This window comes from Vipera ursinii, assembly GCF_947247035.1.
Source record: "Vipera ursinii genome assembly, chromosome: 3".
Classification (NCBI taxonomy): domain Eukaryota; kingdom Metazoa; phylum Chordata; class Lepidosauria; order Squamata; family Viperidae; genus Vipera; species Vipera ursinii.
In genome coordinates, this window is record NC_139516.1 from 2,240,385 (window position 1) to 2,266,298 (window position 25,914).

At 51.6% G+C, this 25,914-nt stretch overlaps 3 protein-coding genes across 4 annotated transcripts in view; all 3 read right to left on the reverse strand.

Moving 5' to 3' along the window:
* Nucleotides 1-25,914, reverse strand: part of DNMT3B (DNA methyltransferase 3 beta) — a gene marked incomplete at its 5' end in the record, with an annotated part of 480,157 nt that overhangs the window by 304,241 nt on the left and 150,002 nt on the right. The gene's annotated exons all lie outside the window — the stretch shown is intronic.
* The window catches only part of TM9SF4 (transmembrane 9 superfamily member 4), a 127,613-nt gene that overhangs the window by 84,301 nt on the left and 17,398 nt on the right, over nucleotides 1-25,914 (reverse strand). The window contains exon 1 of one of the 2 annotated variants that reach the window (XM_083360853.1): nucleotides 21,209-21,262. The exons of the other annotated variant lie outside the window; for it this stretch is intronic. Within the exon in view, the coding sequence (XP_083216979.1) occupies nucleotides 21,209-21,211 (3 nt within the window). The 5' untranslated portion in view covers nucleotides 21,212-21,262. Of the gene's footprint in view, nucleotides 1-21,208; nucleotides 21,263-25,914 lie in introns of those variants that run through there. 2 annotated transcript variants of the gene reach the window in all.
* On the reverse strand, nucleotides 1,690-17,029 carry XKR7 (XK related 7; the record flags this gene model as incomplete). The annotated part of the gene is made up of 3 exons (XM_083358106.1): nucleotides 1,690-2,645; nucleotides 3,860-4,059; nucleotides 16,353-17,029. The coding sequence occupies 3 exons, from the start codon at nucleotides 17,027-17,029 to the stop codon at nucleotides 1,690-1,692; spliced, it is 1,833 nt and encodes a 610-aa protein (XP_083214232.1).

The following is a 25,914-nucleotide window of genomic DNA, read 5'->3' on the forward strand; positions in this document are numbered from 1 at the left end:
CTTACGACCACAACTACGCCCAAAATTTCTGTCACTAAGCGAGACGCTTCTTCAGTGAAGGTTTTACAACCTTTCTTGTACGGCGGTCCAGCGAATCGCTGAAGTTGTTGAGTTACCAACACGGTTGTTCAGTGAGCCTGGCTCCCCCCTCGATTTTGCTTGTCAGAAGGTTGGAAAAAAGGGATCACGTGACCCCACCCCCCCACCCGGAACACTGCATAAACCATCATAAATATGAGTCGGATGCCGAGCGTCTAAGTTTTGGTCCCGTGAGCACGGGGAATGCTGCGACGGTTGTAAGAGTGAAAAAGGATCATGACGCGCTTTTTTTCGGCGCTGTTGTAGCCACTAGATGAACTGTCGTAAGTCGAGCATGACCTGTATTCAATTACGTTCAATTCCTGCAACCGTTATGTAGCCGAGGGCTAAGCTTCCTCTTATCTTGTCATTCCCTGTCCTTTCTTACGTCTTCCAAGCCATTTCCCACATACCATCACCAATTCCCACCCCGTCTGCAGCCTGCCAATTGGAAAGCTACTACTAACACCCCTCCTGCAATAACACACCAAACAACCCCCCCCCCAAACACACACTCACACTCACACACTCTTTAATACTCACTAAAGCTTGGGTTTCATGGCACTGTTTCAACCCGGGGGGGGGGGGTTCCGAGAATTGGATCGGCTCCTTCAAGAAGCCTTCTCGTTCAGTTGGAAGCTGACAAATGGACGTAGGAAAGGGGGCAACGAATGGTGTTTTCCCCACCCCACCCCCATCCTGTGAGTAAGGACACTCAACAGCACTGCAGACCTTTCGCCAAATCCAGAATATGCCCTCCCAAACGGATAACGTTGATGGATATGCTGCCTTGGGAAGTCTTTCGGTTCAATTTGGGGGGGCGAGTCGAAAACGAGGTGAACAGTCCTGCTTCTCAGTGCCAGCTCTGTTTCCCGCATGAAAAACTTGCCAGCCGCCCCCCTCCCTCGTCTTCTTCCAACAAAGGCCAGGCGCCCACCAATACGCAGTCCTGGGATCAAATCCCACCCACCGCCCTCCCCCGTTGCCGGAAAGTTGCCCGCAGCCCAAAACCTCTTTCTCCTCCTGCTTTACAGCCATCTTCCCGCCTCCTTCTAGGACTCCCTTGGGGGGGTCTGCGGTTCTCATCCCCCTTGACACACACTCACCATGGAGATGGCCCCCTGTGCTCCTGTCGCCCACCCACTCCCAGCCAACCGCTTCCTGGGCACCGGAGATAAGAGAAGCCCTTGGTGGCCTTGGCTCAAGTCACAGTGAGGTATTTTGAGAGCGGCTTGGCTGGGGAGTAGGGTCCTTCCTGGAACGCAACTCGGCAGGAGGAGAAACAGGGGGCCTGCCCACAAGGAGGGATGGAGGGGGGGGAGGGTGTCGCAACCCACCCAATGCATAGCTCAAACGGTGAGCCGGGAGAAAAGCAAATAGCACCAGTTGACCACCATTGCACGGGAGAGAGCCACGAGCAGTCTGTACCGGGCGAAGGAGGAATTGAACCGAATATTGCGATGTGGGAACGGAACATCCTGATGCTTGCTGGACTGCCACTCCCACCATCCCACCTGAAAGGGACCGGGACGGCCCCAAGGCCTGCTCACTCAAGGGCTGCTTGGACCCCGTTTCAGCCCAGGTGTCCTGAAAGGGTCCCTCCTGGCCAGTTCACACGGTGGTCTCATATTCCAACAGCTCTTGGGAAGCCCCCATGCTGCGGTACTGGAGGCGTGGTGTGGCCGGAGAGGTGTACTCGAGAGCTAGGATGGTCTTACGTAGACGCCTGTCTATGAAATGGGCGTCCCAGGCGGGGTACTTCTTGCGTGGCAAATCAATGCGAATAACAGGCCCCTCTGTCCGTGGGGCCCGGGCTACGGGGGTGGAAGGCATGCTGGGCCTGACCTGAAAGACCGGCCCGCAGCTATCTCTGTCCCCCGGCATCCCCTCTCGCTCTGTAGTCCTCGGCAAGGAGCGTGGAGGACTGGTGATCACGTCTGGCGGAGGCCCTGTAGCCCGGGGTACGGCGGTGGGCTCTTCCCCGCAGAGGCAGCCCGTGTTCTGGGCCCCGAAAATGGTCCCACTGGGATGCAAGAGGCAATAGTAGATGAACATGAAGAAGACTCCCAAAGCAAAGCTGGAGGCTACCACGCAAACGATGATCAAGGCATAGAACTCAGAGACCAGGTACTGTTCGCGGAACCAGTACCAGAGGCCCGTCAGCACGGCGTTCTCCAACAGGGTGATGATGTAATAGATGGACATGCGGCAACGGCTGCGGCCTTCCTTGACGTTGAACCAGCAGAAGATGTAGATGATGCCCACCACCATGTTGTAGATGATCTCCTCCCACTTGGACATGCAGAAATCCGTCTCGCCTTGGATGATCCAGAAGGTCATGATGCACCAGTGGGTGACGATGAAGATGCCGAAGTAGAGCTGAAAGACAGAGGCGAAAACGGCGAAGGCGATGGCTCGGGCGGCAATGGTGAAGAGGTGCCACAGGATCTGGACCATGGCACCTTTGTAGGACATGGGCATCTTGTCTTCCCGGGAATCCCGGAGCACCTTTTGGTAGGAGGCCAAAGTCCATGCGAGAGACACCAGCGAGGCAGAAGCTGAGAGACCTTCCCAAGAGGAGCAGAGAGACAAAGGGAAACAAAGGATTAGGGAGAAGACGGGGTGCCTTTGAAGGTTCTCCAGGAAAGAAATGGAACTGAAGCTGGAGGGGACCATGGGGATGGGGTGACCGCCTCGAGCCCGGATGGGGGGAGGGGGAAAGAGGATTGGGCTGAAGGAAAAATGAAGAGGAGACAAGGGGGAGGACGCCTTGGAGGTACATCACCCAGGAGGATAAAGAGGCTGGAGGTTCAACCACCTAACATCTACATTGGTGTTCATACATGGGAAAGGAGTCAGGAGAAGCCAAACCAAAGGGACACATCTAGAAATGATGTTGGGGGGAAAATGGAACGTGGTTTGCAGAGTGGAGGAGGAGGAGGAGGAGGGAGGACTGTGGGGTCCTTGTTGGTGTCTGAGCTTGGTTGTTTTCCTGGAGGCGTTTCATGACCCAGCTAGCGAACATCCTCAGGGCTAGCATGAAACGTCTGCAAGAAAACAATCAAAATCAGAGAGCAGCAAAGACCCAAGAGTCCTCCTCCTCCTCATTCTTCTTCCTCCTCCTCCTCCACCTCCTCCTCCTCCTTTTCACCTCCTCCTCCTCTTCCTCCTCCTCCTCCACCACCTCCTCATTCTTCTTCCTCCTCCTTCATCTCCTCCTCCTCTTCCTCCACCTCCTCCTCCACCACCACCTCCTCCTCCTCTACCTCCTCCTCTTCCTCTACCTTCTCCACCACCACCACCTCCTCTTCTTCCTCCTCCTTCACCTCCTCCTCCTCTACCTCCTCCCTCCTCTTCCTCCACCACCTTCTCCACCACCTCCTCATTCTCTTCTTCCTCCCTCCTCTTCCTCCTCCTCTTCCTCCTCCTCCTCCACCTCCTTCTCCACCACCACCACCTCCTCCTCCTCTACCTCCTCCTCTACCTCCTCCTCTTCCTCCTCCTCCTCCTCCTCTTCCTCGTCTTCTTCCTCCACCTCCTCTTCCTCCTCTACCTCCTCCTCTTCCTCCTCCTCCTCTCCGCACACCCCACTCCCTTCCAGCGCTGATGATGTTACCTAATGGGGTAACGAAGCATCTGCCAGCTCAGACAGCACCAGGGAGGGATCCGATTCCCAATTGACACCGAGTTCAAAAGGTAGAGTTCCTTGGAGAGGCTTCCCCCCAGACCTTGCTCTCCGCTTCCCCCTGTGTCTCGCGCCCCTTCCCTGCCCTCCACTCACCCTGCAGTGGGTCGATCCGGTTCTGTTGCACCATGATGCTCAGCTGCAGCACCAGCTGGGGGGCGCTCTTGAGGAAGGTCTCCAGAAGGCGCAACATGCTGACGTCGGCGCATTCGAACATCATCCTCCAGTAGAAATGGCGCTGGCGATGCTCGGACTGCCACCGGCTCTGGAGCCCCAGGTAGAGGGTCCTCAGGTACCTGTTGAAAAGGACGGGGAGAGAGAAAAGCGAGTGCAGGCAGTCCTCAACTTATGACCAGGACTGAGCCCAAAATTTCCACTGCTAAGCGAGACTGTTGCTCGCTGTTTTGCCCCATTTTACCACCTTTACTAAGGGACGCGGTGGCTCAGTGGGTTAGGACGCTGAGCTTGTCGATCAGAAGGTCGGCAGTTTGGCGGGTCGAATCCCGAGTGCCGCATAACAGAGTGAGCTCCTGTTACTCGTCCCAGCTTCTGCCAGCCTAGCAGTTCGAAAGCACGTAAAAACGCAAGTAGGAAAATAGGGACCACTCCGGTGGGAAGGTAACAGCGTTCCGTGCGCCTTTGGCATCCAGTCACGCCGGCCACATGACCACGGAGACGTCCTCGGACAAGCGCTGGCTCTTTGGCTTTGAAACGGAGATGAGCACCGGCCCCTAGAGTCGGAAACGACTAGCACGCATGTGCGGGGGAACCTTTACCTTTACCTTTACTACCACATTTACCATTTTACCAACCAAACACTGCAGTTTTGAAGTTAGTGCAGGCAGTCCTCGAACTTACAGCCACAGTCGAGCCCAGGATTTTTTGCTGCTAAGCGAAACATTTTGTTAAGTGAATTTTCTCCCACTTTACGCAAAAGGGGACCACAGGAGACTGCAACCGTCATAAGTATGAGCCAGCCTCTAAATTTTGATCCCAGGACCTGCCGTTTTGATCACAAGGAGGCTACAATGGTCGTTAAGTGTGGGAAAAAAAGGTCTTAAGTCAGTTTTTTCAATGTTGTGGGTAACTTTGAACAGGCTCCGTCGTAAGTCCGGGACTCCCTGTATATGCCCAGCAGAAAAAATAAAAATAAAATAAAAATCAACCAGAATCTTTCTCCATCTCAGCGGAACATGGGCAGAAATGCCTGTAGGTCCATTTTCAAATTCCCAGGATAGAGAATCAAGGAGGCTACTAGTTTAAGGCGAGAAAGAGAAACAAAAGCACAGCAAAAATAGTATATATTTTTTAAAAAACAAAAACATAACTGTGCATTATTAAAAAACAACAACCAGGCTTTTAATGAAATCTAGATCGTCACAACTGGAGGGGGGAAAAAATATTTATGCAGCTGCGTCTTCTTGAAATATGCAAAGCTTGTTGGAAATTCCAGATATTAAACCACTCGACGCTTCTGGGATGCTTGGCCATCAAGCTTAATTCAGGGAGTGGAGAAAATAGACGCGGTTCGGCTTGGCGCCCGTAAAGACGCGATTTGCACATTCCGCGCCATTTATTCTTCCCAGAATTTGAGGGATGCAAACGGGGCATCGGCCAAGGTTGTTGGCCCGGTTCAGTTGCGTCCCCAGCTTCTCTCTTCTCTCTGGAAAGCAACGGAATCAGAAACATTGCCTTTCCTCTCCCCTCTTTGGCATTTCAGGTACCCAGCCATATCTGCGTTCTGCTCCCCGCCCCCCGCCCGCCTCCCGAAAAATGATCCTTAACTTCTTATTTCAGGCAGAAGAGTCTCCATTAACTGAAAACATCACTTTGGCTGTTTCTCATTCTTTCTCCTGAATCGCCAAAGCAGGGCTGGTAAGTTACAAAAACCGGATTATTCAGCCATTTTTATGTATTCATTTTTGCAAATAACTCAAGGAGGGGAACACAGCCAACACGACAACAACCCTGCGAAGTGGGTTGGGGGAAAGAGAGAGAGGAGAGAGAGAGGGGGGGGAGTGGCCCCAAATCACCCAGACGGCCTCTATCCCTAAGGCAGGACTAGAACTCACTGTCACCTGGTAATTGGCCCAAAGTCACCCAGCTGGCTGTAACGCCTACGGCAGAAAACTAAAACTCACCGTCTCCTGGTGATTGGCCCAAAGTGACCCAGCCGGCTTTCATGCCTAAGGCGGGACTAGAACTCACTGTCTCCTAGTGATTGGCCCAAAGTCACTCAGCTGGCTTCCGTCCCTAACGTGGGACTAGAACTCACCGTCTCCTGTTGATTGACCCAAAGTCACCCAGTTGGCTTTCATGCCTAAGGCAGGACTAGAACTCACCATCTCCTGTTTATTGACACAAAGTCACCCAGTTGGCTTTCGTGCCTAAGGCGGGACTAGAACTCACCGTCTCCTGGCGATTGGCCCAAAGTCACCCAGATGGCTTTCGTGCCTAAGGCGGGACTAGAACTCACTGTTCTCCTGGTTTGTAGCCTGGCACCCTAACCACAAGACCAAACTGGCTATGCGAAAATGCTCTGGATAGGTGCACTACAAGCAATATCTTAAAGTCAACGCGTGTTGACACGAGAGTAGATCCTTTGGAACCAGTGGAGATAGAACCCAAGGAGAGAGTCGGCAGGGACCTTGGAGGTCTTCTAGCCCAACCCCCTGCTCAGACAGGAAACCCTGGCCTATACCATCTCAGACGAGTGAATGTCAAATCTCTTCTTAAAAGCCTCCAGTGATAGAGTATTGACAACGTCTGAAGGAAAAGCTGTTTCCCTGTTTAATTGTCCTGACAGTTAGGAAGTTTCTCCTGAGTTCCAGGTTGCTTTTATCCTTGATGAGTTTCCATCTGTTGCTTCTTGTCCTGCCTTCAGGTGCCTTGGAGAATAGCTTGACTGCCTCTTCTTTGTGGCAGCCCCTCAGATACTGGAAGACGGCTATCATGTCCCCCCTCGTCCTTCTCTTCGTTAAACTAGACCTACCCAATTCCTGCAACCGTTCTTCATATTTCTTTTAGCCTCCAGTCCCTTGATCATCTTTTCCAATTGTCTCGACATCATTTTTTTTTTCCAGGATCGAAAAAGGACGAGAGGGAAGGGATGTTTCCTCCCCCCTCCCAACTCCATTCATGACCCTGCAATATAATATTATTTCCCATTTCGAGAAGCAGCGGTGGAGCCACCCGCCTCGTTCAAGGAAGGGTTGAAAAATGGGCTGCCTTCTCGGCTCTTTCCGCTCAGCGCTTCTGAAAGCAATTCAGGGCATCAGCAAAACGCCGGAGCTTTTGGGAAGCTGGGAATTTTTCCAGAACCCATTAAAAAAATCCATCTCTTCCCCCAGCGCCTCTGACCTTTCTGCGCTGAGTCTCTTCAAGTCTGGAAGAAAGCCAGCCTCCCACCGTCTTCCCCGTCTTCCAAAGTCAGCAGATGTTTTCAAAAGACGTTTTCAGTCACGTTCACACAACACTTCAGCCCAGGATGTGGAATTGGGCGGGGGGGGGGGGAGGAGAAAGGTCCACAGTTTCCACCTGCTGTGTGACCCAGAAGATTATATTTTGCTGTTATACAGTTGGATGGTTGGTTGGTTGGATTTTTTTAAGGCCTAGGACAGAACCGTTGTGTTTGCTCAACCGGGATTTCAGGCGACTGAGCTGCAGTTTGCCAACTTTCACTTTGCTCCAACACTGGAAGTTTTTAAGAAGAGGCTGGACAGCTGTTTGTCTGAAATGGTGTAGAGCAGACATGTCAAACTCGCGACGTCACGTCACGTCGCGCGACGTATCGGAACTTTTTCCCATTGCCGGCAATGGGATGGGCGCGGTTTCTCCGTGACGCTCCGGCCCGCGGGCCGGCAGTTTGACACCCCTGGTGTAGAGTTTCCTGCCTGAGCAGGGGGTTGGACTAGATGACCTCCAAGGTCCCTTCCAATATTGTTGTTGTTCTTGTTATTACTTCTACTACTACTACTACTACTACTATTGATCATCGCACAGTCAATCAGATGGCAGGAAGCCATCATCCGCCAGGATAGGTGACTGGCAGCTGTTCCAGAGAGTTGTTCCCCACCCCTCAACTGAGAATAGCTTCTCAAAAACCATGGTTCTCTGGTTACCTACCTCTTTTCCATGGCCTTCCTTCCTTCCTCTCTTTTTCTTCTCTCCTTCCTTCCTTCCTTCCTCCCTCTTTCTCTTCTCTCCATCCTTCCTTCCTGTCTCTTCCCTCCCTCTTCCTTTCTTCCTCCCTTCTCTCATTTCTCTCCCTTTCCATCTTTCTCCCTCCCTCCCTCCCTCCCTCTTTCTTTCTTTCTTTCTTTCTTTCTTTCTTTCTTCCTTCCTTCCTTCCTTCCTTCCTTCCTTCCTTCCTTCCTTCCTTCCTTCCTCTCTTCCCTCCCTCTTCCTTTCTTCCTCCCTTCTCTCATTTCTCTCCCTTTCCATCTTTCTCCCTCCCTCCCTCCCTCCTTCTTTCTTTCTTTCTTTCTTTCTTCCTTCCTTCCTTCCTTCCTTCCTTCCTTCCTTCCTTCCTTCCTTCCTCTCTTCCCTCCCTCTTCCTTTCTTCCTCCCTTCTCTCATTTCTCTCCCTTTCCATCTTTCTCCCTCCCTCCCTCCCTCTTTCTTTCTTTCTTTCTTTCTTTCTTTCTTTCTTTCTTTCTTTCTTCTTTCTTTCTTCTTTCTTTCTTTCTTTCTTTCATCTTTCTTTCTTTCTTTCTTTCTTTCTTTCTTTCTTTCTTTCTTTCTTTCTTTCTTTCTTTCTTTCTTTCTTTCCTTTTCCTTCCTTCCTTCCTTCCTTCCTTCCTTCCTTCCTTCCTTCCTTCCTCTCGTTCTCTTCTCTCCATCCTTCTTTCCTTTCTCTTTCTCTTCCCTCCCTCCATTCTTCCTTTCCTTCCTCACCCTCCCTCCCTTTCCTTCCTCCCTTTATTTCCTTCCTCCCTTCCTCCTCCTCCTCCTCCTCCCTCTATTCTTCCTCTTTCTCTCCTCATCCATCCCTCCCTCCCTCCCTCATCACATTAATTTCCATGAAGTTTCTTTATGGAAGAGTCCTTTATTTCTTTATTTCTTATGAAAGAGTCCCAGGAAAGCTGCAGCTATTATAGCTTACGGCGGCCTTCGTCCCACCTTGACAACTCTTGGGAGCCCAGGTCTGGGTTAACGTTGGCTTATGGGTCAAATAAACCAGGCTTGCCAGCCTTTACACAACGCTAAACCACACATCCTTCCTTGTTTAGCAAACTGGGCTTGTCAACACGGCTTGGCAGAAGCCGGACAGCTCAAAGTTACCCACAGACCTTTCCTGGCAGCTTCCGAAAAGATGGATGAATGACAGGAAACTGTCCTGGCGGGTATTAAGAAGCTCTGAAGCCACAAACCAGGATCTGTAAATGGTAAGGTTGCAAGGCAGACATCCCAGCCACTGCAAAACAGTGTGTTTCTCATGTTTGGGTGGGATGAAGCAAGAAAATGGGTTCAAGGTTTAAGACCTTCACTTCGTCCCCTAAAGCTCCTCAAAATCCAAAGATGGAAACAGCCAAATGTTTCAGCCGCAATATCACGGTGCTGCTGACTATCCAAAGAGGTGCTCAGAAGTCACAGTGAGACCAGCACATCGTCATGGGCACCACCCACCCAGGGCTGGCCCCAAGGGAGCAGTGCCCAGCCTCACCACGTCCTTGGCACATGGACGCCTCCGTGGCTGGGCATTTCAGACATGGCAATCCTTGTTGGATTCTGTAGCACGGGGGTTTCTCAATCTGACCGTTTTAAGGCAGAGGGGCTTCCACTCCCAGAATCCCCCAGTCAGCATGCTTTAAGAGGGGTGGACTTCCACTCCCAGAATTCCCCAGCCAGCAGGCTTTACGATGGGTGGACTTCACCTCCCAGAATGAAACTCTGCTGGCTGGGGAATTCTGGGAGTTGAAGTCCACCCATTTTCAAGTTGGGTTTCTCTGGGGTCACGTGATCCCCTTCGGTGACCTTCTTACAAGCAAAGTCCATGGGGAAGCCCGATTCATTTAACCACCATGTTACTAACTTCACAACTGCAATGATTCACTTAGCAACTGTTGCAAGAGAAGTTATAAAGTGGGGCAAAACTCACCAAATAACAAAACTCAGCACTGCAGCAGATCAATCCACAAAGAGGGAGACTTTCAGAAATTCAGAGGGCATCAAGAAGCAACGTGGAATTAAGGAGAAACTTCCTAACAGTGAGAACAATTCACCAGTGGAAACGCTTAACACCAGAAGTTGTGGATGCTCCATCACTGGAGGGTTTTAAGAAGTGACTGGACAGCTAATTGTCTGAAATGGTATAAGGTCTCCTTCTCAAGCAGGGAGTTAATAGAATAGAATAGAATAGAATAGAATAGAATAGAATAGAATAGAATAGAATAGAATAGAATAGAATAGAATAGAATAGAATAGAATAGGAATAACAGAGTTTGGAAGGGACCTTGGAGGTCATCTAGTCCCCCTGCTCAGGCAGGAAACCCTATATCATTTCAGACAAATGGCTGTCCAATCTCTTCTTCAAAACTTCCAGTGTTGGAGCATTCACAGCTTCTGGAGGCAAGCAGTTCCACTGGTTAATTGTTCCCCAATTATCAGGATGTCTCCTTAGTTCCAGGTTGCTTCTCTCCTTGATGAATTTCCATCATTTGCTTCTTGTTCGTCCTTCAGGTGCTTTGGAGAATAGCTTGACTCCCTCTTCTTTGGGGCAGCCCCTGAGACTAGAAGACCTCCAAGATTTCCTTCCAGTTCTTTTCCAATTGATTGACTCACTCCACGATTCAGGAATTCATAAAAAGTATCATAGAATGAATGGTAGAATCGTAGAATAATACAATCATAGGGGTGGGAGGGACCTTGGAGTCTGTTCTGTCCCAGCCTACGTACCGCCTTGTTACTTCACAAGGCAGCCCCTAATTTAGCATTAAACTGGATAAATAAACCCCTATTATTGAAGTTACAGACCTTGTCCACAAACAAAACGGAGCACGAGCCAAAACAGGAAGTAACTCACTGGTAACATAAACAGACCATCATCTCTGGACACAGAAGTTCTTTGCAAACGGTTGCCTCCAGCAACCAACCCCTGCCCACACATTCCCTTTTTGTTACGCAGCACCAAAGGTGTGGCTTCTCACTGCTTTCTCCTCCCCTGGAGTCGCCCCATTGCCTCCCTCTGATTTACTCGTGTGACCTGTCTACGTTTCGAGTGTCTCTGTGGTCTTCCAGCTGCGCTTCCTCCGAGTCTGCCTCCGCCTCCCAGCCCAGCTGGCTTTCAGCTTGATCACGAGTGGAGGGGCCAGGATCTTCCTCAGTTTGTAAGTCTGGTAACTCATCAGAGCCTTCCTCCGACTCTGATGGCTTCCCCAGGCCCATCCTTCTCCTCCTCCTCCTCCTCTGATTCCCCGAACTCAGCTGCCGGGATCACAGGCTGGCACGGAATCACAACAGAGTCTTCTAATCCAGTGGTCCTCAACCTTTGCGGCTTGCCAGCCCACGGGGGTGGGGGTTGGGGATGAGGTGAATTGGGCTGTGCAAGTTGAGCTACATGCGTGTGTGCACGCGTGCCAGCCCAGTGCAAGTCAAACTGCACAAACAAGCACACACATATGTGCACGCCAACCTGCTGGTTGTGTGGCCCAGTTCTGAATGGGGGAACCCCTGTTCTAATCCAAGGCAGGAGATCTTCTCTCACCCTTGCACTGGCCTTGTAGTCTGTTTGGAGTATCAGGATGGTGAAAAGGACTTGGGGCTGGAGAGAACTCAAAGGTCTTCTGATCCAACCCCCTGGCAAAGGCAGGAGTCCGTTGACCATCCCGGACAAAGGCTGTCCAGTCCTTTCTTAAAAACTTCCAGTGTTGGAGCATTCACCATTTCTGGAGGCAGGTGGTTCCACTGGTTAATTGTCCTCACTGTCAGGAAGTTTCTCCTTAGTTCTAGGTTGCTTCTCTCTTTGGTTAGTTTCCATCCGTTGCTTCCTGTCCTGCCTTCAGGGGCTTTGGAGTATAGCTTGACTCCCTCTTCTTTGGGGCAGCCCCTGAGATACTGGAAGACTGCTATCATGTCCCCCCTGGTCCTTCTCTTCATTAGGCTAAACTTACTCTTAGTCGTCCATCACTTGATTTTGCCTCCAGGCCCTTGGCCATCTTGATTAGTCTTCTCCGCACTCTTTACAGGACCTTAGCATCTTTCACTCTTGTCTTCTGCCCAGCTTCAAAAACATCGCAGAAGGATCCATTTCCGATCCACCCCAGCCCTCAAGGGAGGGAATACGAGCAGAAAGAAAAGGCTGGGCTGTTTCGGGATGGAGAGATTCAGACAACCCAGAGGGAACAGATCTGCTCTCTAATAGCCTGGAAGACTGAAGCCGTAGAGGGGCTTGGGAGGATTTGACCCCCTCTCCTGCGCTCCCTCCCCCACCAGGGCCTCTGCTCAGGTTTCCTTGCCTTGTGGGGGAGGGAGGGAGGGAGTGGGGAGCTGGATAAAAGGTAGAGGGAGAAAGGAAAGGAACAGAGGGGGCAGGAGGTGGAGGCCTTGGCTAGGGGAGCATATGGACTGTGACCCCTTTTCCAATCAAGAGGCTGTCAACCCAGCTGGAGAGTTCCCTGTGATAAGACAGACAGACAGACAGACAGACAGACAGACAGACAGACAGACAGATATAGATATGATAGATACGATATGATATACAGTAGATATAGATGACACACAGACAGACAAATAATATAAATAGATGATAAATATAGATATGATAGATATATGATAGAAGGAGATAGATAGATAGATAGATAGATAGATAGATAGATAGATAGATAGATAGATAGATAGATAGATAGATATGGATACAAAGATAGATATGGATAGATAGATAGATAGATAGATAGATAGATAGATAGATAGATAGATAGATAGATAGATAGATAGATAGATATGGATACAAAGATAGATATGGATAGATAGATAGATAGATAGATAGATAGATAGATAGATAGATAGATAGATAGATAGATAGATATGGATACAAAGATAGATATGGATAGATAGATAGATAGATAGATAGATAGATAGATAGATAGATAGATAGATAGATAGATAGATAGATTCAGGGCTTTTTTTCTCATAGAACGCTCAGAACGGAGTTCCGGCACCTTTTTTGGATGGAACCTTGTAGGGTAGGCAAGGTGGGTTGTATGACATGTGTGAGTTCCAGCACCTTTTTCTTTTACAAAAAAAGCACTGGATACATACATACATACATACATACATACATGATAAATATAGATATGATAGATATATGATAGATATAGATAAAGATGATAGATAAATAGATAGATAGATAGATACATACATACATACATACATACATAGATGATAAATATAGATGATAGATAGATAGATAAATGTAGATATGATAGGTAGATAGATACATAGATAAATATGATAGATATAGATATAGATAGATATAGATATAGATGATAGATAAATGTAGATATGATAGATATAGGTATAGGTATATAGAGATAGAGATAGACAGACAGACAGACAGACAGACAGACGCTCTCTCCCTGAGCTGTCCTGGGCGCAGAAGGTCCATCAAGTGAAGGGAGCAGGCGATGCATGAAGCCTGCTGTGCTGACCTCTAATTTGAGGCCTGCCCCACTCAGTCACTGGGGCTGTACTGGTTGTGGGAACCTGTGAGTCGCACCCGAAGGGCCCCTGCTGGGAAAAGCTAGAGGGGGGCTTGGGCTGTACCTGGAGCTCTGCAGCCTTTGGGAAATAATTCAGGAGACTGGAGCACAAAGGGCAAAGTGAGGTAGCTGCCCTCTGCAGCCTTTGAAGGCAGCTGCATCTCCACGCGGCACAGTGGAGCTTTCTTTGCCTCTCGGCATCCTTCAGACCCTCTTCTGGGAGTCGAGTAGGAGCCAAAGGCCAACTTCCAGGAGCAGGGCGACGTGGCAGTTTTGCTCGGAAACCCCTGTGCCTCGCTCACTCTTTCAGCCTTGGGGAGGGGGGGTCCCAAGCCCCCTGCTCAGCCCTTAGTCAGGCAGCAGGCACAGGGGCCAATGGCTCTCCAGAGCTCTCTCTCTCTCTCTCCTCCAAGCTGCCTAGCAGCGAATGGGAAGCAGACCAGGGACCCTCCCCATCTACCCTTTGATAGGCCGGCTGGCCAGATTTCTGCCTTCTGCCCTTCCGAAAAGGCACAACGAAGGCTTTGCACGGTTCCCCTCCCCCCTCCCCGCTTCACTCCCCAGCACGCTGAGGGTATTTGGAGCAATCACCCCCGATCAGGAGGGGGGCCCGGCTTCAAGGGTGGGGGCCCAGATTCCCCCCTGCTGTATTTAGAACTAGGTGGAGTGCTGAACGGGCTGGATTATCTGTCTAAGCGATGCAGTCATAAAGGGAGTCAATTTTAGAACCCTTTTTGCATCGGTGGTTAAGTGAATTGGGTGGTCATTAAGAGAAACTGGCTTCTCCCAGTGACTTAGCTCGTCGGGAGGCTCCTCCCCACAGAAGGTCTCAGAAACTGGGGACCCTGCAAAAGTCAGAAACGCGAGGAGCAATGCTGGAGGGCCGGGGGATGCGGAAAACGCCCCCCCCCGGAAATCCAGGACCTCACCATGTGCGTCCAGATCTTCCCCGCCTCCCGGTCGTAAAGAGAGTCGCGCTCAATTTTAGAGCCCTTTTTTCTAAGGTTGTTAAGTGAATCGTGCAATCATTAAGCGAACTTGGCTTCCCCCACTGGCTTTGCTTCCCCCCCCCCCGGAAGGTCATAAATGGCAATCACGTCACCTGGGGACCAGGCAAAGGTCATAAAGGCCAGGAGCGATGCTGTGCAGCCGGGGCACATGGATAACCTCACCACCACCACAACTCCAGGACCTGGCCATGCGTGCCTGGCTCTCCCCCCTCCCTTCCCAGTCGTAAAGAGAGACACGCTCAATTTTAGAGCCCTTTTTTCTTTGCTAAGGTGGTTAAGTGAATTGTGCGGTTGTTAAGCAAAACCCCAAAACTCCAGGCCTGGACTACATGTGCCTGCCTCTTCCCCCCCCGCCCCCGCTCCCAGTCATAGAGTCACACTCAATTTTAGAGCCCCGCTTTTTTTTGCTCAGGTTGTTAAGTGAATTGTGCGGTCATTAAGCGACCCCCTGCACCCCAGGACCTGGCCACGTGTGCCCAGCTCTCCCCCGCTCCCCCCATCATAAAGAGAATCACATTCAATTTTAGACCCCTTTTCCCCTCAGGTTGTTAAGTGAATCGTGGGGTCATTAAGCGACCCCCTCCACCCCCAGGACCTGGCCATGTGCGCCCAGCTCTCCCCCCTCCCCCTGTCATAAAGAGAATCAGGTTCAATTTTAGACCCCTTTTTCCCCTCAGGTTAAGTCAATCGTGTGGTCATTAAGCGACCCCATCCCCCACCCCAGGACCTGGCCACGTGCACCCGGCTGTCCCAACCCCAACTCTCCCGGTCGTAAACAGAGTCACATTCAATTTTCCAGCCCTTTTTGGCTCAGGCGGTTAGAGCCTTGGTGGAGCAGTGGGCTAATGCCTCCTTAAGTAACACCAGCTGCCTGCAATTAGTGCAGGTTCGAGTCCCACCAGGCTCAAGGTTGACTCAGCCTTCCATCCTTCCCAGGTAGGTAAAATGAGGACCCAGATTGTTGGGGGCAATTAAGCTGACTTTGTAATAATGCCGTTTGGGGGTGTGTGTGAAAGCCCTAACAAGCAGGCATATACATAGAATGAAGGCTACTGCTAAGCTTGTAAAGCGGCCCTGAGTCTTCGGCGAAGGGCGGGATATAAATGGAATTTAAAAAAAAAAGTGAGTCGTGGGGTCATTAAGCAAGCGCCCCCCCACCCAAAAAAAACCCCCCAGGCCCGTGCCACGCGAGCCCGGCTCTCCCCCTCCCCCCACAATCTCCCGGTCGTAAACAGAGTCACGTTCAATTTTCCAGCCCTTTTTGGCTCAGGCAGTTAAGTGAGTCGTGGGGTCATTAAGCAAGCACCCCCCCCCCCAAAAAACCCCAGGCCCGGGCCACGCACGCCCGGCTCTCCCCCTCCCCCCACAATCTCCCGGTCGTAAACAGAGTCACGTTCAATTTTCCAGCCCTTTTTGGCTCAGGCAGTTAAGTGAGTCGTGGGGTCATTAAGCAAGCACCCCCCCCCCAAAAAACCCCCAGGCCCGGGCCACGCACGCCCGGCTCTCCCCCTCCCCCCACAATCTCCCGGTCGTAAACAGAGTCACGTTCAATTTTCCAGCCCTTTTTGGCTCAGGCAGTTAAGTGAGTCGTGGGGTCATTAAGCAAGCACCCCCCGCAAAAAAAACCCCAGGCCTGTGCCACGCACGCCCGGCCTTCCCCCTCCCCCCACAATCTCCCGGTCGTAAAGAGAGTCCCGTTCAATTTTCCAGCCCTTTTTGGCGCAGGCGGTTAAGTCAGTCGTGGGGTCATTAAGCAAGCGCCCCCCCACCCAAAAAAAAAAACAAAACCCAGGCCCGGGCCACCCGCGCCCGGTTCTCCCCCTCCGCCCGGAGGTCCCCCCCAGGGGTCCCCTAACCCATGGTGCGCGGCGTCTGGCCTACCTCCAGACCTGGCCGAGCTGAAGCAGGTGAATGACGGCCTGCAGGATCCAGACGCAAAGGCGGCAGCAGCCCAGGCGGGGCGCGGTGGCGGCGCTGTCCTTGGTGCTGAAGGCGCCGCCGCCGCTGTCCCTGGTGCTGAAGGCGCCGCCGCCGCTGTCCCTGGTGCTGAAGGCGCCGCCGCCGCTGTCCCTGGTGCTGAAGGCGCCGACGCTGTCCCTGGTGCTGAAGGCGGCGGCGGGCGCGGCGGCGGCGAAGTCGTAGACGAACCACCTGAAGCTGAGCAGTTGCACCACGAGCGAGGGCAACAGGACGAAGAGCAGCGTCAGCCCGAACCACAAGTAGCGGCCCTGCACGTAGTAGTCGGCCGCCAGCCACAGGTCGCTGGCGCCGTCCGAGAAGAAAACCAGCAACGCGCCCAGCACCCAGCAGCAGTCCCGCAGGCTGTAGGCGCGGCCCCTCGGCCCGGGCACCGGGACGGGCAGCGCGGGAGGAAGAGGAGGAGGAGGATGGGGAGGCGGCGGGGCGGAAGAACAGAAAGAGGCGGCGGCGGGGCTGCCCGGGCCCCGTCGCGCCCCCCGCGGCAGGCTGCCGGCCTCGGAGCCCTCCCGGCGCAGGAGCGGCGCGGGCGAGGAGCAGCGGGGCGCGGCGGCCGCCTGGCCATCCGACTTCGCGGCCATGTTGGCGGGGAGGGGGAGGGAGAAGGCAGGCACAGCCCCAGACTTCCGGGCGGACCAGGCAGAGAGGCACGGGCGCGGGGGGGAGCCCCGAGCGGCGGCGGCGGAGGAGGAGGAGGAGGAAGAGGAGGAGGAGGAGGAGGAGGGGAGCGGCCAGGCCGGGCAGCGCCCACCCCGCCCTCTCCGCGGCGCCGCCCCCAGCAGGCGTGGAGGGGGGGGCTGCAGCCGGAGAGCGAGCCCTCCAGGCCTCCTCGCGGGAGGGTCCTCGGGGCCGCGCCCCCCCCGCCCCCTCCCTGGCACGCCCCCTCCCCTCCTTTCCCCTCCCGCCGCTGCCCCCGCCTCAAAGGCTGGGTGGGGCTGCCTCCTCCCCCCCCAATCAGCCCTCCGCTCGCCCGGCTGCGTGGTGCACCCCAACCCCCCCACCTTCCCTACCACCCGCGACCGAGGATGGGCTGGCCGTCTTATTCCGCTTCGGCCCGGTCCAGGCTGTCGTTGAGAGGGGCAGAGGCCCACCAAGGTTGCAGGGCATCAAAGGCCAGATCAACGGAGAAGGGGTTCTGCAGAGAGGCCCCTTGGGAAAAAGGAGGGCTGAGTCCTGGTCCCCGTTCCCGAACCTCCGGAAAAGTCCTGCAATCCAGACACAAACAGACACACGGCCCCCCCCCTCCCCTCCCCTCCCCCTCCCCGAGCGTGATCCGTCCCTTCAAAGCGCGACTAGCGTGCCAAGGAAATTCAGCCTGGAGTGAATCCAGTCACAAAGGGTCAAGATCATCTCTGGGGCCAGAACGGGCAAGGCCTGTCCCTGTCAATAAATTAAGGCTGGTAATGAGGGTGTGTTTCTATTTGGGGGCTGGGGGGGGGCTGCCAGGAAAGCATCCACTCGAGAGAATTCTGCAGCTTCTCCTGCAAAGGCCAGCACGGGACTGGGAGGAACAGGTCTTGTTACAAGGTAAGAAAACCCCCCACAGGGCCCTCATATCCCTGGTGGGGTGGTGGGAGTATTTTTTCTGCTCCTGCTGTCCATTTGGCATTTCTAGTATGACATTTTGCCCCCCACCCCACCCTTCTTCTGGCAAGCATCAAGCTTAGATCTGGCCAGGAAAGGCGATGCTGGATGCTCACTCTGCTACATCGGAGATTCTAGAGAGAAATGCTTTCAATTGTCTCCACATTTCTCCCTTGTTGAAGGAGAGATTTTTCTACCAAATTCACACACCCCCACTCCAAGAAGCAGAACATTAGCTGTGCATCCCAGAGCTGGGGGGAGGGGCCAGAAGAAAGTAGCCTCCAGTTTCCTAATCACCTTTAGACGTCTACCTCGGCCAAAAAAATTCGGGATCCCAAAAAATTACGGTCTGCTCCCGGCTAGTGGTCGGTTCATCACCAAGAGCCTGGAACTTAGATAAGTGATTGTGGCTGCAATTTCCATTGTGATCTTGCAATTCGGGTGTTGTGTGCAGTGACTTTTTGTTCTACGAGAGAGCTTTGCATTGTGCCGGCACAGGAGAGCTCTCGCCCCACCAGAAGGCCTGGTATTGTGATGGAATCAGGGGTGTGTCAGCTCAGGGGTGTGTCGAAGTGCTGGAGGTTTTCTGGGAGAGATCTTTACAAGGGCTGGTAGACATTCTACTAAGAACTGAGCGGGTGGGGTGGGGGATCAGAATGGTTCAAATTAAGAAAGGAAGCGCCATGCGTGTGATCCCCGTAGCTATTTCGATCGGAAGAGTGAATGGGGGATGGCACAGCCAGAAATGAGAGCAGGAATGCCAATGGGAGGTTTTGAGATATTCAGCTAGAGGCATTTGTGTTAAGGAAAAAAATATATTAAGAAAGGGGAAAAAAAGAAGGAAAGGAAAATAAAAGAAAGGAAGAATGGAAGGGAGGAAGGGAAGGAGGGAGGGATGGGAAGGAAAGGGGAAGGAAGGAAGAAAAAGAAAGAAAGAAAGAAAGAAAGAAAGAAAGAAAGAAAGAAAGAGAAAGAAAGAAAGAAAAAGAGACAACAGTTGATCTTGAAGCAAGGAAGAAAGGAAGGGAGGGAGGGAGAGAGAGGAAGGGAGGGAGGGGAAGGAAAGGGGAAGGAAGGAAGGAAGAAAAAGAAAGAAAGAAAGAAGGAAAGAAAGAAAGACAACAGTTGATCTTGAAGCAAGGAAGAGAGGAAGGAAGGAAAGGGGAAGGAAGGAAGGAAGAGAAAGAAAAAGAAAACAAAAAGAAAGAAAGAAAGAAAGAAAGAAAGAAAGAAAGAAAGAAAGACAACAGTAGATCGTGAAGCAAGGAAGAGAGGAAGGAAGGGAGAGAGAGAGAGGAAGGGAGGGAGGGGAAGGAAAGGGGAAGGAAAAAAGAAGGAAAGGAAGGTTGATCTTGAGGAAGAAAGGAAGGGGAAGAGGGGAAGGAAAAGGGATGGAAGGAAAGAAGGGAGGGAGGAGAAGGAAAAGGGGAGGAAGAAAAGAAGGAAGGTTGAACTTTGGGAAGGGAGGGAGGGAGGGAGGGGAAGGAAAGGGGAAGGAAGGAAGGAAGGAAGAAAAAGAAAGAAAGAAAGAAAGAAAGAAAGAAAGAAAGAAAGAAAGAAAGAAAGAAAGAAAAAACAACAGTTGATCTTGAAGCAAGGAAGAGAGGGAGGGAGGGAGGGAGGGAGAGGAAGGGAGGGAGGGGAAGGAAAGGGGAAGGAGGGAAGGAAGGGAAGAAGGAAAGGAAAGTTGATCTTGAGGAAGAACGGAAGGGGAGGAGGGGAAGGAAAAGGGAAGGAAGGAAAGAAGGAAGGAAGGTTGATCTTTGGGAAGGGAGGGAGGGAGGGGAAGGAGGGGAAGGAAAAGGGGAGGAGGGAAAGAAGGAAGGCTGATGTTCGGGAAGGGAGGGAGGGAAGGAGGGAGGGGTGGGGGAGGAAAGGGGAAAGAAGGTTGAATGGGTAAACAAACCAACAGACGAAGAAGTAAATAAATTTGGGGTTACTGTTAAATATTAACAGAAAAGCAATTGTCCACTAACATGATTGGTGAAGGCACAGTTGACAGTGAAGAAGTCAAGATGGTAAATGGCTTTTCTTTTGTGGGCTCCAGAGGTGATAAGGATGGAGAGGGATAGAAGCACTTAATGGCAGGCTGGATTGGGGCGCGGGGAGGGGGGGGGTGGTCAGTGACAAATGTAAGTCAGATTATGAGGGATAAAGGGAACATCTCTGGGAGCACCAAGATCAGGATAATAATTATCTTTTCCATGGCAATATATCACCCTGAAAGCTGGATCCTGGACAGAACAAGAGAAAGACACTGGGGGGTGGGGTGGGGGGGCTGAACACCAAGAAGAACCAGGGCCTGCTGGAAGAAGCCATCATTTCTGCAACCAACCAAGACTCTTGCCTCCATCTATGATCCATTAAAGTAATTCACTGACTTCCCGCCTGCGATGGGAGCAGATAAGGGACGAGAGACATTTATCACACTCTGCAAGATTGAGAGAGGGAGGCAAGGAAGATCGCCGAGCACCTGGATGGAGACAGCTGAAAGGCTGCCATTAGCAAGGCAGGGGTGACTTAGGTTGAGTCTGTATCACTTCCTGAAGTCACCTGTCGCCCAACTTGCGAAGGAAAAAAAAAACTAACTAAAAAACTGCAGAACCTTTAGCTCATTTTCAAAACTCTAATCTGTGTACAGGTAGTACCTCAACTTAAAATACACAGAGGGGCAAGGTTGTTAACTGGGTTTTGCCCCATTTTACAACCTTCCTTGGCACAGATGTTAAGTGAATCTTAATAATAATAATAGGGACGCGGTGGCTCAGTGGGTTAGGACGCTGAGCCTGTCGATCAGAAGGTCGGCAGTTTGGCGAGTCGAATCCCAAGTGCCGCGTAGCAGAGTGAGCACCTGTTACGCGTCCCAGCTTCTGCCAACCTAGCAGTTCGAAAGCACGTAAAAATGCAAGTAGAAAAACAGGGACCACTACGGTGGGAAGGTAACAGCGTTCCGTGCGCCTTTGGCGTCCAGTCATGCCGGCCACATGACCACGGAGACGTCCTCGGACAAGCGCTGGCTCTTCGGCTTTGAAACGGAGATGAGCACCGGCCCCTAGAGTCGGAAACGACTAGCACGCGTGTGCGGGGGAACCTTTACCTTTACCTAATAATAATAATAAAGTTGGAAGGGACCTTGGAGGTCATCTAGTCCCCTGCTCAGGCAGGAGACCCTATACCATTTCAGGCAAATGGCTGTCCAGTCTCTTCTTAAAAACCTCCAGTGTTGGAGCATTCACAGCTTCTGGAGGCAGGTTGTTCCACTGATTAATTGTCCTCACTGTCAGGAAGTTTCTCCTTAGTTCCAGGTTGCTTCTCTCCTTGACGAGTTTCCATCCGTTGCTTCTTGTCCTGCCTTCAGGGGCTTTGGAGAAGAGCTTGACTCCCTCTTCTTTGGGGCAGCCCCTGAGATACTGGAACACTGCTATCATGTCCCCCCTTGTCGTTCTCTTCATGCAACTAGACATACCCAATTCCAGCAACCGTTCCCTTTATGTTTTAGCCTCCAGTCCCCCGATCATCTTTGTTGCTCTTCTCTGGACTCTTTCTAGAGTCTCGACATCTTTTTTACATCGTGGTGACCAAAACTGGATGCAGGATTCCTGATGGGGAGTTAATTTGGGTTTTTAAATATTTGTATATTTTACTGTTTTATCTTGGGCATTAATTTAATTCTATTTTAACTTTTGTAGTTTTGTACTTTTATTATCTGCCCTGTTCACCGCCCTGAGTCCCTAGGGAGAAGGGCGGTATAAAAATTTAATAAAACTAAACTAAACTAAAACTAAGTGTGGCCTCACCAAGGCCTCGTATAGTGGTATTAAATTAGTCAAACGGCTCTGAAGTCAATTGCTTCCCCCACTGACTTGCCCTGTCCGAAGGTTGCAAAAGGCTTTCACGTGACCCCCCCCCGCCCCAGGGACACTACAAACGGTCATAAATACGAGTCAGTTGCCTAGTGCCTGAATTTTGATCACCTGATCCTGGGGGTGCTTCAACGGTCATTAAAAAACGGTCCTAAGTCGCTTGTTTTTGAACGCGTTGTAATTTTGAACTGTTGTAACTCCAGGATGAATGATTGAATGGTTTTTCTATTTGTTTTATAAGCTGTGACCTCCCCGCCCGCCCCCGTACAGGAAGGGTCTTCTCAGGGTACCGCTGGTAAAAGATTGCCGGTGGATAACACCCAGGGGGAGGGCCTTCTCTGTGGGTGCGCCTGCCCTGTGGAACCAGCCGCCTGTAAAGCAGACATGTCAAACACAAGGCCCGGGGGCCGGATCCGGCCCACGAAGTGGTTTCATGCGGCCCGCGAAGCCATCCTGGAAACAGGGAGGGAACGGCCCCCGCTGCCTTGGCCCTGGCCCAGAGACCCTCCTCCTGCCAGAGACCCTCCGATTTGAATGCCTTGCTCCAAAGGGTTTTATATTTATTTACAAACAAACCAATGTTTTTAAATTGTATTTGTTGAAGTTAATGGTCAATAGATTACACTTCTACAAATCCTTCTACCTTTAAGAGCTGTAAACACAGAGATTTACTTTGCTCACAAGGGGGAAATTTCAGCAACTATCTTTAAAACCAATCCTTAATAAGCACTGTAAGCTATAGGACAGACATGTCAGACACAAGGCCTGGGGGCCAGATCCGGCCCGCGAAGTGGTTTCATGCGGCCCGCGAAGCCATCCTGGAAACAGTGAGGGAACGGCCCCCGCTGCCTTGGCCCTGGCCCAGAGACCCTCCTTCTGCCAGAGACCCCCAGATCTGTCCCACTCCTGCCCAGGCCCCCATAGGCACCCTTGATGCCAACGATGTAGAGCTGGCCACGCCCACCCAGGAGGCCATATGCACTCTAGCCACGCCCATCCAGTAGGCCACGCCCACCCTGGCCACACCCACCCGGCCCCTTGAGGGCAACCGCAATGCTGATGTGGCCCTCAATGAAATTGAGTTTGACACCCCTGCTGTAGAGCTTAGGTCTGCCCCTGACCTTCGCTCATTCCGCCGGGACCTGAAGACCTGGCTCTTTGAGCTTTCTGGCCTGGACTGAGAGTATTAATTGGAGTTTTAATGGGATTCTAATTGGGATTTTTATTTATCCAAGGTTAATGTAATCATTTTAATTGTTTTTAATTTTTGTAATTGTTGTATTGCTTTTTTAAAAAAAACCTTGTGAACCGCCCTGAGTCCTACGGGAGAAGGGCAGTATATAAGTTTAATAAATAAATAAATAAATAAATAAATAAATAAATAAATAAATAAATAAATAAATAAATAATAAATATTTCATCCATGCAAGTTTTGCCTTTAAATTTTGAAGAGGTTTGTACTGTGTGGATGAAAACAGGGGGGGGGGGTGTTTCAATGAACCCAAAGGGGCTTTTTTTTCCAGGAGGCAACTGGGCGTTCTCGTTTTTCCTTTGAAGACATTTCGCTTCTCATCCCAGAAGCTTCTTCAGGTTCTGACTGGATGGTGGGGAAGGGAAGGTTTTATACTCCTTGCAGAGAGCTGGTCCTTTGCCTTCTTTCAGAGGGTTGTTGTCCTCAGTGGTACAAATGGGTGGGGAGCCTTCTTGGCTTCAGGATGATTTTCTGCCCGGGCTCCCTTCACGGTTGAAAATGGGCGCAGGTGGTTGGAGGTGCGTCTGTGTTGTCTGCATCTCCAACTGAAGCGCAAAGGCTTCCTGCGGTCTGCAACGTTTTCTGGAAATCTGTCCATACTTCCAGTATCGTAGCACTCACAACTTCTGGAGGCAAAGCGGTTCCACTGCTTAATCGTTCTCCCTGTCAGGAAATTCCTCCTTAATTCCAGGTTGCTTCTCTCCTTGATTGGTTTCCATCCCTTGTTTCTCGTCCTGCCTTCGGGGGGGGGCTTTGGAGAAGAGGTGGACCCCCCGATTCTTTGGGGCAAGCCCCTCCGATATTGGAAGGCTGCCGTCGTGTCGTCTTCCTGGCCAAACTTATTTTTCCTTCTCTCCTGGAAGCTGCGTGGTTTGGCAGCCAGGGAGGGAAGGAGAGCCGGAGGGAGCGGGTGGGGGGCAGTTCCAGTGCCCAAATCTCCCATTTTGGGAAGGTTGTTTTCCTTCTGTGCAACGGCTTCGGGAGAAATTCTGGGTTCAGATGCCGCCGGGCGGGTGGATGTCTCTGACTCACCGCGAGCGGCTTCCTTGGCCAAGGGGCAGCCCTGCCAAACGGAGGAGCCCGTGCCAAGAAGTGGGGGAGCCCGTGCCGAGGGAAGAGAAGGGCTGGCCTTGCGGTAAAAGAGGGGGAAGAAGTGAACGCAAGACACACACACACACACACACACACACACACACACACACACAGAGAGAGGTTTCCTGGCTTGCTCTGCAGCCTTAAGTCCTACAACACAAAACAGGAGAGACTCATAGAATCACAGGGCTGGAAGGGACCCTTTGCTGATTATTCTTTCTTTATTTATGTCCCTCCTTTGCTATTTTTCAAGGCGGTGAATGTATCCCACATAGCCCTCCTCCCGTTTTCCCCACAACAACCCTACAAGGTAGGTTGAGCTGAGAGACAGAGGGCGGCTGGCCCAGAGTCACCCAGCCGGCTTTCCTGCCTCAGGCAGGACTAGAACTCACCGTCTCCCGGGGATTGGCCCAAAGTCACCCAGCTGGTGAGTTATAATCCTGCCTTAGGCAAGAATGCCGGCTGGGTGACTGAGCCAAAAACCAGGTGATGGGGAGGGAGGGGGGGGAGGGAGGGAGGGAAGAGAAGAAAGAAAGAAAGAAAGAAAGAAAGAAAGAAAGAAAGAAAGAAAGAAAGAAAGAAAGAAATGCAGACAGGCAGGAGGGAGAGAGGGAGAGAGGGAGGAAGGAAGCCAGGAAGAAGAAAGAAAGAAAGAAAGAAAGAAAGAAAGAAAGAAAGAAAGAAAGAAAGAAAGAAAGAAAGAAAAGAAAGAAAGAAGAGGGATGGAGGGAGGAAGAGGAGGGGAGGGGAGGGGAGGGAAGAGAGAAAGAAAGAGAAAAAGGAAGGGAGGAGGAGAAGGGAAAGGGACAAGAAAGAAAGAAAGAAAGAAAGAAAGAAAGAAAGAAAGAAAGAAAGAAAGAAAGGGATGGAGGGAGGAAGAGGAGGGGAGTGGAGGGAAGAGAGAAAGAAAGAGAAAAAGGAAGGGAGGAAGAGAAGGGAAAGGGATGAGAAAGAAAGAAAGAAAGAAAGAAAGAAAGAAAGAAAGAAAGAAAGAAAGAAAGAAAGAGGGATGGAGGGAGGAAGAGGAGGAGAGGGGAGGGGAGGGAAGAGAGAAAGAAAGAGAAAAAGGAAGGGAGGAGGAGAAGGGAAAGGGAAAAGAAAGAAAGAAAGAAAGAAAGAAAGAAAGAAAGAAAGAAAGAAAGAAAGAAAGAAAGAAAGAAAGAAAGAGGGATGGAGGGAGGAAGAGGAGGGGAGTGGAGGGAAGAGAGAAAGAAAGAGAAAAAGGAAGGGAGGAAGAGAAGGGAAAGGGACGAGAAAGAAAGAAAGAAAGAAAGAAAGAAAGAAAGAAAGAAAGAAAGAAAGAAAGAATTACACTCCAGAGTAAATCGGGAGCAACTTTCAAGAGCCGCTGGGCCTGACGGTGTCCACAGGCAGGAGACTGTCACAGCCGCCTCTTGGAGCATTACACACACCTCTCCGGGATTACGCCATGAGCCTCCCAGCCAGACTGATTTGGGCAGCGACGTCGTCCTCGTCGCTGTGGCCGCTTGTCCCAGACCTTCCCCCGGGGACGTCTGTGGGGCGAGGGCCAGGACCTCTGGCTCCGTTGTGCAGGCCAGCCTCCTCCCTGGTGTCCTTGTGGGCAACGTCAGCAGACACGCAGGAAGGAGACGAGCTTGTGTGGTGGGGCCGCCAGGCGCCCTTTGTCATTTTCGCACCTTCAAGGTTAGAGGCC